The 15,601-nt window shown below is 47.2% G+C and overlaps 1 protein-coding gene across 1 annotated transcript in view; it reads right to left on the reverse strand.

Annotated features, from left to right (window-relative positions):
• Positions 1–15,601, reverse strand: part of LOC139648478 (gephyrin) — an 81,927-nt gene that overhangs the window by 51,108 nt on the left and 15,218 nt on the right. Inside the window, exons 2-3 of the mRNA XM_071524614.1 lie at positions 7,726–7,804; positions 75–132 (exon numbers count right to left, since the gene is read on the reverse strand). Of these exons, the coding sequence (XP_071380715.1) occupies positions 75–132; positions 7,726–7,804 (137 nt within the window). The remainder of the gene's footprint in view (positions 1–74; positions 133–7,725; positions 7,805–15,601) is intronic.

A 15,601-nucleotide genomic window follows, 5' to 3' on the forward strand; every position in this document is an offset into this window, starting at 1 on the left:
AATGACCTTTTCACTGAGATAGATAGATAGATAGATAGATAGATAGATAGATAGATAGATGCGGTGGTACGTACCTTGATCTCGTCTATCTCATCTGGCACTATCTTATAGGCCACGATCATACCTCCCAACCTAAGAAGGGGGAAAAAGAGACAGATATTAGATCACAAATACAGTCATCCCCATATGAGATTCTAGACAAGATACTGTATTGATCCCCGCAGGGAAATCTTCTTTTCTCTTGCCCCCCCTCCCTCCACAGGGAGGTCAGCGGTCAGGGGTCAGGGTCAGATGGTGAACTTTAGCCCTGATATCATGGGCTCCATCATCTCATCTCCGTCTTTCCCTGTCCCGTCTTTCTCTGTCTCTGTGATCTGTGTGCACAGAGTAATAAAGCGGAAAATGCAAAAAAAAAAAAAAAAAAAAAGGAGAGAGATTCCAGACATGCACCCCAAAGCTTGTCCCTGTGGCGCTTGTCTGACTTACAAAACGTCCTCTGGCCTCCAGCCTCCGGCCTCACCGCCGACCACGCTTTTAAAGAAACCTTTCATTTAAAAAAAACAACAACAAAAAAACGCAGGCCTGGGAGGGCAGAGATGGCGGGACTGGAGGATAGATAGAGACACGGGGAATGGAGGGAATGGAGAAGGAGGCGAGAGACACGGTAGACAGTAGGCAGAGACCGAAAGAGAGGCAGAAAGAGAGCGAGAGACGTAGAGAGATACAGCGAAAAGCGAGGAGGGAGAGAGAGAGAGAGAGAGAGAGAGAGAATGCCCTTGAACATCCCCCTCCTGAAAGGATTTTCCAACAGGACGGCCCACTGGAGAGGCAGCGCTGACAAGGACAGAGCTGCTGCTGCTGCTGCTGCTGCTGCTGCTGCTGCTGCTGAACAGCGAGCCATGGCGCCCTCCTGTGGCCAGACCGGGCATCACACCCCAAAAACAACAACCCCGGGCTCAAGGTGAAGGCTCTGCACAGACACCCCTTATGTAACCCTTTTTTTTTTTTTTTTTTTTTTTTTTTTTTATAAGGAGCGCTATTTTTAGGAGACTACTGCATCATGTTTCCCCTCCGCGCCAGCCGCTTAACGGCATGATACCCTCCCTCAGACTAAACCGAGGAACTCCACATCAGGGTATCCGCCATTTATCTGCCATTCGGCGGATGCTTTTACCCACAGTGCCTTGCTCTAAATGCCCATTGAGCCACAGCAGGGAATGGAACCCCCTAACTTGGCAACGTTCAGAGTCCCTTCCCCGCACACTGAGCGATTCCGCACCCTGGAAATATCATCATGGATTCATAGCCGAATCCATCGTCTCTTGCTCGGCTTTTCAACCGAGCAAGAGAGAGAGAGAGAGAGAGAGAGAGAGAGAGAGGGGAGAGAGAGACACGCTGAGCAAGACAACACCAAATATTGCACCAAGCGTGCATGGAAACGATGCATGAAAACTCAGAGGGAAGCTGTCTGGCTCCGCAAAAAAAAAGAGGCAGAGAAGTGAGAAAGGAGCATTTAAGTAGTACTTTTTCATGAAACGCTGTACATGTAGGATTACTCCGAGCATTCACCAACTCATGCATCCACATAACACATGCACAGCTACACACACACACACACACACACATATGCATGTACAGACACACACACACACCTCCTGACATTCTTGTGATGGCATGAGTGATTTTTTCTTCTAGATAGGGGGGGAAAGTGCTTGGGCATCTCTGTGTGTACGTGTGCATGTATATCAGTGTGTGTGAGTGTGTTTGTCCATTTATGTGTGTGTGTGTGTGTGTGTGTGTGTGTGTGTGTGTGTGTTACACCTCGGGAGAGTAAAGGAGCTGTCAGGACAAATCACCTCTCTCCCTCTCCCGGGGTTTTTATGCCTCTCTGTTTCAGCCCAAATGAAAATATGCTCAACACAAATAACTAGGGTTCCTTCCCACCGTTTCCTAGGCAACCCCTCCTGTCTGAAGCCTCTAGTTGCTGTGTTGTTCATCGTGAGTGTATGAGAGTGTGCGAGTGTGTTTGTGTGCGCCAGTGAGTGTTTGTGTTTCCTCTTTTTTTTTTTTTTTTTTTTTTGCAACGCACTATTGGGGATGCCATTTCTGCGCAAAGGGAGCTATGTGCTGTTGAGTGGACACTTTTGAGTGTGTGTATGTACGTGTGTGTATGTAATATCCTATGGGGCATGAGTGTGTCTGTGTACTCTGTGTGTTTGCATCTAAGTCTCTGTATGTGTGTGTGCATGTGTGTATATGCGTGTGTGTATGTGCATGTCTATGTGTATGGATGTGAATGTGTATGTCCGTATGCATAAATGAGTATGCATGTGTATGCAAATGGTGTATATGTGCATGTGTATGCATGTATGTGTACGTGTATGTATGTCTGTGTGTATGCATATCTATGTGTGTATGTGTATATATGTGTTTGCATGCATATCTATGTGTCTCTACAATATGTGTATTTATATGTATCTATATATAGGTATGTGTATGTATTGTATCTACACTATATGTATATTTGTATGCATCTATATATGGGTATGTATGTGCATCTACAGTATATATGTGTATGTATTTGCATGTATACATGTAATGTATGTGTGTATCCATGAAGGTGTATGCGCATTTTTATGTGCATTAATTTGTATATGTACACATGTATGTGTATGTATGTGTATCTACATGTGCATGTATTAGTGTGTATACATGTATGTGTATTGCAGATGGTGTGCCTTCTACAGACTGTATTTGGGGCAGGTGCACTCTGAATTGAGGGAAGCCTATTAGAGGGGAAAGGGCCTGCAACATTTTAATCTGTAACACCCATCTATGTCTCTTTCCACTGCGGGGGGTTACGGCATAAAAAGCTCTTCTTCAAACTGCGGGCCGGAGGTGGTCGGGCCGGAGCGATGGCTCTTTGCTCTAGGTGCGGACGGGAAGAGGTGTGTGTGTGTGTGTGTGGAGGGTGGGGCAGGGGGGGCATGGCTCTAGATTTGGCTTGAAAGCCTGGACGCCTCGGCCAAATCTTTCTATGAATAAAAGACGAGTACAGAGAAGAGGATAAAGAGAAAGAGAGAGAGAGAGAGGGAGAGAGTAAAAAGAGTGAGAAAGGGAGGGATAGACTGTCAGAGACACGCTAAGCAGGAGAGAGAAAAAGCGGTGTGCCTGTGTGTGTGTGTGTGTGTGTGTGTGTGTGTGCGCATTTATGTGTCTGTGTATGTGTGTGACACCTGTGGGCCAGCTGCAGATCTCGGCGGTAGTGGGACACTTCCATGATGAGACCCATCTGCCGTTGTGATTTCATTAATAATACAAGCTCTTTGTACAGGGCACTCAATCTCACACACTCTCTCTCTCTTACACGCACACACACACACACACACACATATACTGTCCAGGGAGGAGAGAGGAGAGTCTTGGCCATCTCTCCACTCCTGGTAGTAGTGTGGAGTAGAGCGCATTACAGGCGAGTTGTCGGCCGGTCCATATGTGGGAAAGCTCTCAGGGGGTCGGCCTCTCGACATGTCAGCTGACGGAGGGAAGGGATGGAGGGATGGAGGAGGAGGGGGGGAGGGGACCAGCCCACCTCTTCAAACTCCTACCGTGATGAGAGCTCTGAGTGCTCAGCGAGGGGTTCCACTCCCATGATTCCACTCACAGGCACTAAACAACACACACACAGCCTCACACACACACACACACACATACACACATGCACACACACTTTAACATATTCTGCAGACCATCCCGCCCTACGAGCATTCTATTTATTTACAGCATAAATGTCATCGTGGTTCAGATCTGGCATAGTACTCACAGTCTCTCTCTCTCTCTCTCTCTCTCTCTCTCTCCCATTTCATTTCCCTCATCTACACTAAATATCAAATAGGCTTCATGTGTTTAATCGGCAAATTTAACATCCCTGGCACTTGAAGAGTACAGCAATAACAGAATAAGGCAAAACAAGTACTGCTTGTAAGTATGTGTGTGTGTGTTTTAATTATTTGCAATGTAGACGCCACCTCTGCTCAGCCCTGCAGGTGAAAACCTCAGAGTCAAAAAGACTTTATTGCCACACAAGCCACATATTTGACTGGTGTTTTTTGGGATTTTGTATTTTTTTTTATTCATATCTGGCATTTTTTATGTTAATCTTTTTGGGCTTTTATGTAGCAAAACAGTGATTATCATTATAAGTACATGCACAAATATTAATGTAGATTTTAGGTTTTAATAATAATCATTGGTTGTCAGTTTGGGAAAAAAAGATTAGTATTTTCAGTCATTTTTATAAATTAAGATTTTGACCTAAATTATTATTGTAAATATATTATACTTAGTAATAACAGTATGTATTATTATTATTATTATTATTGTATTGTTATTATTATTATTATTATTATTATTATTATTATTCGTAGTAGTAGTAGTAGCAGTAATAGTAGCAGTAGTAGTATTTATGAATGTTTTCAAGAAAGTTGATCCTAGTAAAGTAATTAGTAAAGTTATTAATACAGCTATTATTGTTGTTATTCCTATAGTCCTTATAGATGCTGGATCTCTACCAGTCCAGGTGTGTGTGTGTGTTTGTGTGTGTGTGTGTGTGTGTGTGTGTGTGTGTCTCCGTTCCCTGACTGTCTCCACTGTGAAATGAACCTACTGTCACCCATCTGATTGACTTCCAGCTATTCTTAGCCGTGACAATTTGTAAAATTGACAAAGGATGTTACAACACAAGTCGCTGGAGGGCAGAGACACGGTGTGGGCTCAACCGCCCGGGAGGAGGCTAACTCAACCTCCAACACACACACACACACACACACACACATCTCATATGCACAAATATATGAATGCAAACAAAAATACTTGCCCACACAGAGACGAACACACACAGCTCACATGTAACACAGAAAATACAAAGAGACAGACACAAAGACACACACAGATACACAGATGCAAAGACACACACACACACACACACAAGGACACCCACATCATGTATACCTACATCCACCTCTGCCTCCTGTGTGTGTCCTTGAGTCTGGGTATCATTTGTCTGACCACCCTCTGTCTTCTCTCTCTCTCTCTCTCTCTCTCTCTCTCTCTCTTTTGCCACATATCATTTTTCTCTGCACCTGACACACCTCTGGATGCTCCTGGATGCCAAACTGGGCAGATGGATCGAGTGCGCGCGCGTACGTGTGTGTGTGTGTGTGTGTGTGCGTGTGTGTGTGTGTGTATATGCCTGAGAGACTCTGTGATTATAGTTTCTGTTGTGTGTCCTGCTGTGGCCCAAGCTCCCTCCCTCCCTCCCTCCCTCTCTCTCTCTCTCTGTGTCCCTCTGTGTCTCTTGTCTATGTCTCTCTGTCACAGCGGCGGTGGCACATTGAGGGCACGGCGTACTGGCTGGTCAACCTGACGGAGCCAGTGACTCGTGGTGCGGCGTGGATTAACATGGCGCGGAGGAGCTCGGGCCGGGGGAGGTCAGCTGGAGCCTGTCTGCAGCAGGCCATCGTCACGGCGACACAGCGGGGCCGACAGAAACACTAACACCGACTGTCTGTCCGCATGTCGGCTTCTAATGTGGAACAGCACCCTGTTTAGTCCAGCCTCGCCCCCCCCAACAAGTCATTGGACGTCCATTCTTTCCCTATAGAGCCGAGTGACCTGGGGAACTCGGCCCATGCGTGGACGCTCAGCAAGCTTATTGGCCGGGAAAGGTCGGCTACAGCTTCATCAGCCATAAACAGCCAATCAGATTTCCGCAGTTCTACTTGGCAAGTGTAAAAAGGAGCATTGAAAGCGTCCAAGTTCTCTTTTATTAACTTTTCTTAACTTTTATGTGAAAGACTACAGGAATAAACGTCTCAAAAATGACGCTTAGAGAACGGTTGCGTCCATCTTTAGGGTCGATGGTAAGCTCTGAAGTCATTTTATTGAGTTGTTTCTGTTTATTTTCTGTTTTATTTTAATGCTACCTAATTAGCGCTTGCTAGCTAGCCATGCTAACTCATCAGCACAATGTAAGGCAATACCGAAACAGCTAAAAATACATGATTAGCCACTTCTCAACTGCACAAGGCCTCTACATATAGAAGCAACCGGAGCCTCTCACACCGCCCACAATCGGTCAAAGCACACACACACACACACACACACACACACACACACACACACACATAGTGCATAAACATACACAAAACAATAAGCAACAGCTCTCCATTCATGAAATGGATCTGTTGTCACTTGCATTCTCTGTCTAGCGTGACGGACATGACATGGCATGAGCCTCCTCACACTCTCTCTCTCTCTCTCTCACACACACACACACACACACACATCATACACACATTACACATCAACCTCACACATAAACACCATACAGTAAAGGACATGACAAGCATGGATGAGTCCAGGGTCCCACAGCAGGGGGCTGCTGACACTCCAGTGGTATTGACTGGTGTGATACTGCGACAAGGTAGCAGGGTAACACCAGGAAATCAATGGAAGTATAGAGAATGACTCGGATGTCTGAGGCTGCATCAGGGTCAGGGCCAGAGTGACAGTTCGGGTCACAGGCTAAGATGACATTATAAAAGCAATGTATGATATATGCATTGAAAATGTAATAATACAAAAAGGCAGTTTGATTATAATTGATCAGAGCTGATGTAGTTTCAGCTCCAGGTAAACTCACGTAAACTCCAGAATAACGTTTTATTTGTGAGCACATATAAATCTATATGATATAAATCCTTAGTATATGTTATAGAAGAAGTATCAGCCTTTACAGAAGTTACATGAAAAATATAGTCTTTTCTGCTTTGTTTGTAATGGAGGTTGTCTGTCTTATGGTGATTGTCGACTTGAGCGGAATATGTGGTTTACCCATCTATTTATTACCGATACATCATTGATCAACTCCTCATATAAAATTTGACAGCCTAAACGCCCAACTGTTTTGGACTCTGCTTTTGTAGTTACAAGGAATATATGAACATAAGACTCATTGACTCTCTAGTGGGCCTATTCTTTTTTTACGACTAGAGCAACTGAAACCCACGTGACCACCGCCTCTGTTCTCTTTGCCACAAATAGGCCAAATGAGTATCTAGGAAGCCTGACACTGCACACCTTCTGAGGGTGCTGAAAAGGTGCAAAAAAAGAACATTTTAAAGCAATTAGTACAAGGAGGTGGTTTTTCTATTTTTTTCCAAGATTTTTGTCTTTTTGGACATACATCTCCCATTCATTTCTGATGTTTTCCTGTTTTTTTTTGGTGCTCTTTTGTCCCCGATCACATCCTTATTAACCGAAACAATCCTTCAGTTCGCTTCCTTTAGCTTCTTCGAGCAAACGACGCCGTCTCCCAGCTACCAACAGTCGTCCTTACCCATCGGAGAATGCTGCAGCTCTTTTGTTGTTGCCATGCATGCTGGGAATTTCTCTCCATAGGGCGACACCGAGCCCCCGACATGTTGTGTGCAAGGGATATTTTTAGTTGGTTAGTTACACTCATGCACAAGAAAGAAGGCTCCCGCTCGCACACACACACACACACACGCACAGTGCGCCTCTGCATCTTTTTTTTTGGTGCTGTTGGTGTGCGTTTCGGTCAAAGGACCTCGCTTGAGACTAAACACTGTGCTGTGTGCGTGGAGGTGCAGCGTTACCTAATGTTTTCTTTCATTGCATTGTCTAGAAAAGGCCGGTACTCACAGGGAGGGATCATGGACGAGATCTTTGAGGTTGATGCCACTGCGGTCCTCTGCAAGGTTCCGAAAACAGCTGTCACTCACTGGAGGGAGAGAGAGAGAGAGAGAGAGAGAGAGAGAGAAATTAGTACACTAAGCCATAAGCTATCTAAAATTAAATACGTGAAGGGTTTCACTCCAAAATGCTGTCTCATAAATGTTAGTGATTGGTAGGCAAAGGTTTCATAATATCCAACAACTTATGTTTTTCCTGCCAAATGAGTTTTACTTTCATGCCAGCCATCGCTTTGGTGAGTAGGCGTCAATTTTTTCTAATTTTGGAGAAGAAAGTGACACTGTTTTCATAAACTTTTCATAGCCACAACCAGCTTCTAAAAACAGTGTCTGTTCGCTTTAGTCACATGGCCACCATGTTTGATTTGGGAAACCTTACCCGGAAGACAGTAAAGCAGATGGGAAGAAAGGCAAACTCAACACATCTTTGGACAAAAAAAAAATGAAAATATACAGCAAAATTTGTGGAGAGATGAGCAGAGCTGGAGGCCAAATTAAACAAGAAAGTCCAAATGAAAGGCTACAGCAACTGGATTAAAGGTGATGTTCCATGGTCCATAACATTAGCTAATGTTAGCAGTCAGCTATTTCATGTTGTTAACATTATATTTATCTCCAGACCAGCCAGGTCAAATTGTGTAAGTTGTAGCCAACAACTATTTTTAACAGTTTTAACAGCTATAGCCAGGTAATGCTAGCGTTACACAGCTAGCATAAACAATTTAACAGTCAAAGAAGGGAAACTAAGGATATGAAGCATACAGTTAGCGTAATGCTAATACTAACGATACAGGCCATTCATTCTGACAATTAATAAGAATTAGACTTTGTTGGTTTGAAGGAAAAAACACTAAACCTGTGTAAGGCGTTTTGCATGCTAATAGCCCTAAATGGCAGCAAGACGCAACCGTTTTACTTTTGAGAACTTCCAATACCCACAAACCATGGAGTTCAATGTGAGTAAACTGACGTAATTTTATATAAACTCTCTTGCCTCGTACAGCTTTAACAATCTGACTGCTACGTTGTCTTCTGCATCACGTTCCCCTCCCAGAGTACGATGACGCAAATCAAATATGGCCGCCATGTGAATAAAGCAAAATACTGACCCCACCCCACCTCACCCCACCACCTCCACCATACACACTGTCCGATCACACCGAGCCGATGTGAAGCCACACCTTCACCGTCTCCAACCTCTCCCTTATAAAACCACCCCCCCCCCCCCCACCACCACCACCACCCCCCACACCCCTCCGACTGCAGAGCAGGTGCGAGCCACATGAGTCATCGCCGTGATCACAGACGGATGGAGTGACGGATAGAGCGAGACAGGGAGGAAGACGAAGAGACGGAGGGAGGGAGGGAAAAAGAAAAGAAAAGAAATGAAGAGAAAAAAACAAAGCGAGAGGAGACAGAGAGACAGACGAGGAGAGGGACAAGGTGTTTCGTGATCTGACAGTGGGGGGGGGGGGGGGCAATCGTGGACGCAACGCGCTCGCGTCCAAAAATAGACGTGAAAACGAAGCACCGGGGGGGGGGGGTGATGGTGATGGTGGAGGTGGAGGTGGCTGCGATGGGGATTGGATCCAAAAAAAAAAAAAAAGTTGATGCGCCAGTTGTAGACAAGACTGGAAATGTCATGATGTTACTCCAATGAAGTGCCATGATCCATGAACGAGAGGAGGAGGGGCGGAGGGGGGGGGGGGGAGGAAGAGGAGGAGGAGGAGGGTGAGGGGGAGTGGAAGGGTGAAGCCAAAATGGTGTAAAAAAAAAAACGGTAGATGGAAGGGAAAGTGGGGGGCGTAGGGGAAGAGAGTGAGAGAGGGAGGGATGAAGGATGAGGGAGGGAAAATAGAGAGGAAAGGGAGGTGAGGGAGGCGGAGAAGAGGGAAGCGAGGGGGGGGGTGGAAAGAGAGAAAGGGATGAGGGATGAGTGAGGGAAGGATTTTTTAAAGGGGTGTGTGTGTGTGTGTGTGTGTGTGTGTGTGTGTGTGTGTGTGAGGAGAATAGGATTGCCGGTGGGGCAGTGCTGTGGAGACAGAGGTAAACAGAGAGTGCAGGACGTTGCTCTGGGCTCTGGCAAATAAATGGGAGAGTGCTGACATTTGCACACCGAGCCAGCTGAGAAAGAGAGGGAGAAATAGAGAGAGAGAGCGCGAGAGAGAGAGAGAGAGAAAGACGGAGGGAGGGGAGGAGGAGAGAGGGAGAGGTGGAGGGAAGAGAGAAAAAGGGGGAGCAGGCACGTGGAATACACACTACCCTGGCTTAAGAGGGGCAATGCTGCATAAGTGCGTGTATGTGTGTGTGTGTGTGTGTGAAGAGGGAACTTCCTTCAAGACTGCAGTATTCCTTACAAACACACACACACACACACACACGTACACACACACACACACACACACAGCCCTCCTCAGTCTTTCTCTCCCAGCTACCCCTTGATCTAAAAATAGCCGTTCCACTCTCCTACAAGAGGCAGCAACCATTCTGAACCAATCAACACGCTCTGTCAAAGGCATCGGCACCCACCACCCCTCCATGTGTGTGTGTGTGTGTGCGTGCATGTGTGTAACAAGGGGAACTCCTGACTAAAGGTAATAAAACTGCGCCCCCCCCCTTCCTCCCCTTACCGTTTTTGGAGGAAGAGGTGGGAGAAAGTGTTCCCTTCTAGAAAACGATAGCACGGAAAAAAAGAAATAGAGAGAGAGAGAGAGAGGGCGGGAGGGAGAAAAGGGAGAAACAAAAAAAAGAGAGAGAGAGAGAAGGAGTGAGAGTGTAACAGTCAGAGAGAGAGAGAGAGAGGGAGAGAGAGAGAGAGGGAGATCTGGCTGCAGTTGAAACAGGCTTCAAAGGAATATTAATGTGATCCTGTGCAGGAGCTGAAGACAGGGGAAGAGAAGGGGGAAGAGAGAGAGAGAGAGAGAGAGAGGGAACTGAGAGGGAGGGAGGAGGGGGGGAAGAGTGAGAGGGAGGGGAGGGGAAAACGGTGCGCCAAGTATTCATGGCGCTGCCCCCCTCTTTCCCCCCCTTACCCCCCCCAGCACCGCCCATGCACCTTTCCCCAGGTAAATCTGCAGCTTAAAGCGGATGGGAGCCGCTTGCGCTCTTTAAACCCGGCGTCCCGTCCATTCCCCCCCCCCCCCCCCCCCCCCCGTCCCCCCCATCCTCCAGAGGGCGCTATACTCCCCACGGCACATACAGTTAGGTGGCATGCTAAAGGTCAATCCTTCCACATGGCTGGACAAACACTAGGGGACGGACAGCGACAACCGGACAGACTGGTTGCTGGAGATGAGAGAGGTTCTTCTTCTGTGATCATTTTCATATTTGACTTTCCTAGTGCAGCCAAGTCTGTGCTTGTGGCTGCACACACACTTGCTTGAATGTGCCTTATTTGTGTCTGAACAGGCCGGGACGTTTTTTCGATTCCGTCTGTCTGCCTCCATCAGCTTCTATTTGCCTGTGCTAAATTTTGCATCTTTTATGATATCACTCGCTATATGTCTGAAGCCACACCATATGTATCCATATATGGGCATCTGCGTAATTTCACACGTTTTTCAATTTTATGTCTATTTGCTGGTATCTCTGCCTGTATTGACTCCTATCATCTCATATTTGCCTCCACCTGTGAGTGTGTGAGCATGTGTGTGAGCGTGTGTGTGTGTGTGTGTGTGTGTGTGTGTGCCTGGATGTCCCCAGGCTGTAGGAGTGGGAGGAGAGCAGGAGGCCTGTGCTTTAGAGGCATTACGCAGGGCAGAACCACGCACACATGGGATCTAGATGTGTATAACACAAACACACACACACACACACACACACTTAAAGGGTTAATCAGTGAGCCACAACAGATCAGGGGAGACCAGTACACGAGGGAAGAGATGAAGAGATGACAGAAGAGAAGGGAAGAAAGCGACTGACGAGAGAGAGAGAGAGAGAGAGGAAAAAATCTCAATATATAGAGCGTAAAAGAATGGAAAGAGTGGCACAAGGGAATATTGCCTAATAGGGGAGAAAAGAGGAAGAGAGACTGAGAAAAGTAGACATAGCAAAAAGATAAAATGATTATGAAGCTCTGTCTCTCCCTCCCTCGCTCTTGTCTGGAGGTGATGTGCTGATCACAGTGCAGAACCAGCGGCCATGTCTGTAATACAGCTAGCAGGCTGGTGCTGTCTGTCTGTGATACAGGTAGCTAGGTTAGCTAGCAGGCTAGCTGCTGTCTGTCTGTCTGTCTGTCTGTCACATGGATGTATGGTCTGTCATTTAGCCAGGTTAGCTTGGAGGCTAAGCACTGTCTGTCTAGCTAACAGTCTAGGTGTCTATCTGCAGGTAGTTAAGTTAGCTAGCAGACTAGTGTTTTCCCGCAGGTTGTCAGTTTAGTTTTACAGCATTTCATTTACTAAGCCCTGTAACTCATATTTTTTCAAGCACATGTCTCTCAGTCCAGTATACGCTAATGACATTGCAAGATTAGCTGACTATTATACTTCCATCTGAATGTTGAGGCTGTTTCAGTTTGTGTCAGGACAGACACACCGTGACTCCAGGGAGCACAGATGCACTAGGTTACTTCATAGGTGCAATGAATTATGGTCCTTGTAGTCCTTGTAGTAGGGTCCTAATTATGGTCCTTGTAGTCCTTGTAGTATGGTCCTAATTATGGTCCTTGTAGTGCGTGTAACTACGCATTTGGCATAGTTACACGCACTACAAGGACCATATATTACTACACCACTACTTACCACTACATTTGGCGGTTGGCTGCATTAAATCTTGATTTTTTTAAAACTACTTTGGCCATAACTGCCAGCTTCATGTATCACAGCGTTCAAAATGAATCCAAAACAAAAATTTACTTGGCAGGCCGCCCAAATATTAACATTGCATGGGAAACACTGGACAAGGTGCTACCTATCTGTGATGCAGGTAGTTAGGTTAATAAGCAGGCAAGGTGCTGTCTTTCTGTGACTCAGGTAGCTAAGTTAGCTAGCAGCCAAGGTGCTGACTGCCAGTGTGTGATATAGTAGCTTGGTTAGCTAGCAGGCTATGTGCTGTCTGTCTGTCAGCCAGTGGCAGAAGGGATTCATAAACTGCTACTATGTTCCACTCAATCATTTCCAGGACATAAAGCAGTCAGCAGTCATTATCTCCCTGGGATCCCACGCTAATGGGGTTTCCCTTATAGCAGGTCCTTACACACGCACACGCACGCACACAGCTACGTGCACAGTGTGCCTGTGTACGCATTCACACACATTCATACACAAATGTCACTCAACAAACATACATGCTCACCCACTCTCTTGAAGGGTAGTAATGCATGAACACACACACGCGCGCACACACACACCCTGGGACACCTCGCCTTGGATCAGCAATTTGACACAACTTGTGCTACAAATCACAGTGCTAGACAGTGCTCCTACAGTAGCTAGTGCCAATGTCTGCTTCCAGTCCAATTATGACAGTGCTTATCTATCATTATGGCACTGTAGCCTGCTGCTCTTAAAAGAGGCATACAGAAGTCTAGCTGTCTTGAGTGTTTTGGATATTATGTGGGACTCTATTCAACAAATTAATGTCCATTTCCCTAAAATCACCAACTATGCATTAATATGTTGCAAAAGGCTTTGCCAGTTAAACTGTAAATCATACTGACCAAATGGTGTGCAAGCTATTTTGTCCAAAAACGGATCAGTACATCATGAAATGAGCAGGGAAATTTGCAAATCAACCAGTGGGGGGACAGCAGAGTCTCTCTGCCTTCGTCTGAGCAGCCCACTTGGCATCTCCATTGTTTCCTGTTCTTTATCTGCTAACAGCGGTGCCAATGGCCCTCCAGCCCTGGAGAAGCTACTATGGAGGTCAAACACTGGATTGGGCTGACATCTGCTGGTGGGAGGGACAACACCTCTGCACACCAATAAGCCTCGACCAAAGTGACATCACCGCCTCCTGTCTCACATTTTACTGGCTTGTTCTGTGTCAAATGGAAACACTGGGCCCCAGGCCTGGGATTAAATGGGCTTAATGATGAATAGAGGTATGGATCCGCCTCCAGATTGTAATGGGGTGGGGTAGACATCTGACTAGGGGGCTTTCGCTGCTACAACCCCCTCCCAGCCAGGAGGAGAGGAGAGGAGAGGAGAGGAGAGGAGAGGAGAGGAGAGGAGAGGAGAGAGAAGCAGTGGTGCACAAATACCAGCGTCTTAATTCCATGGCAGGGTAAATTTCCAAATTAATAAAGGCTTCACGGTGCTGGGTAAAATATAGTAACAGCAATAACAGCAGATAACCTAATCTAATATAAGCCCACCGTATCTTAGCAACCTTGTTAATTCTGAGAGGAGCAGTGGGGTAAGCAGCAGGAGCACAGCATCCATCATCAAAGACACACCCAGCAGCAACACACACACACACACACACACACACACACCAATTACTCACAAACTCTCAAACCCACGACACCACGCACGCGCACATGCTATCTTACCATCAGCCACTATCTCAATCACACTGTGATGCAGATGAATGCATACACATGTGCAGAGCTACACACACACACACACATGCACATACACTCAGATCCTCAGGCTTACTGTAAGCAGCCGGGAGAATGGAGGGGGTGTGGAGCGGAACAATGGGATCCTAATCGTCGGGCTGCATTTCAAAGCCTCTCCCCTCTACAACACTGTTTCTAGATAAGATTTGAAAACGCTATTTATATCCGGGGGGAAAGGAGCCAACCAGCGGCTTGATTTTCATTTATTTGAAGTCAGATCTAAATTGGGGTGGAGTTACATAATGCAAGGAGTGCGACACTCCACCTGCTACTGCCGAGCCAGCCAGCAGAAGAGCGCCACGGAGGAAACAGCCCAAAAAATGCACCGGGCCCACGCTAATACTGCAGCTAATAATTACGCTATCGGCTTAATAACCATCGCTTCCTACACCAAAGGAGCCCGGCTCATCCGTGTGGGTACAGCAGTGGGCCGATCCGCATCTCAAATCCGAGCCTACTCCAGCGTAGCACAGGCCAAAATCCAGTGTCCAAGCCGAGCCAAGGACAAAACAACAGAGCACAACATGGCCCGTTCCCCCCCCCCCACGCACCAGATGTGCGGAAAAAGAAAGGAGAGAGAGAGAGAGATAGTGTCGCTCTTCACAGCTGTGTCCCGGGCAGGCAGGGGCCCATCCCCGGACCCCCGTCTCCCCCTCTCTCTCTCCCTCCCTCCCTCCCCGGAGAGGCAGCTCCATCCCAGGGCTGGGCGAAAGGACGAGGATAGGGGCTTGGGTGGAGGTGTGGAGGGAGGGGTGTGGAGGTGGGGGGGGCTGGAGCCTAAAGCCCAGGCAGGCAACCCTGACAGGATTAAGAGACCAATTCACGCTGGAGGAGAGGAGAGAAGGGGAGAAGATGTGGGAATACTCCGAAAGCAGGGAGAGAAGGAGGGAGGGAGGGAGGGAGGAGGAAGAGAGCAGGGCAGGGGAGAGAATCGCAAGATAGATGGGGAGGGGAGAGGAAAGAGGAAAAGCTGGGAGAGGGAGGAGGGAGAGCCGGGAGAAATCAAGGGGAGATTGGGGCAGACGAGAGTGAGGGGGAAGGGAGGAGAGGGACGGGAGGGGGGGTAAGATGAAGGAGAGAAGAGAGGAGGGAGATGAGAGGAGCGGAGGTTGGGGGAATGAGCAGTGCAGCACCATGGAGAGCGACCGGGCCAGAGAGAGTTCAAGTGAGCACCGAGCAGCGCCTCCCTCTCTTCTGGCACACAGATACACACACGGGACGTCCAGCTACCTGCAGAGTACTTTGCTAACACTACTTCCAGTCT

Source organism: Centroberyx affinis, unplaced genomic scaffold, assembly GCF_046629955.1.
Source record: "Centroberyx affinis isolate AG114_WGS23_722 - 3 ecotype Tasmania unplaced genomic scaffold, CSIRO-AGI_Caff_v1 ptg001207l_1, whole genome shotgun sequence".
Lineage (NCBI taxonomy): Eukaryota > Metazoa > Chordata > Actinopteri > Beryciformes > Berycidae > Centroberyx > Centroberyx affinis.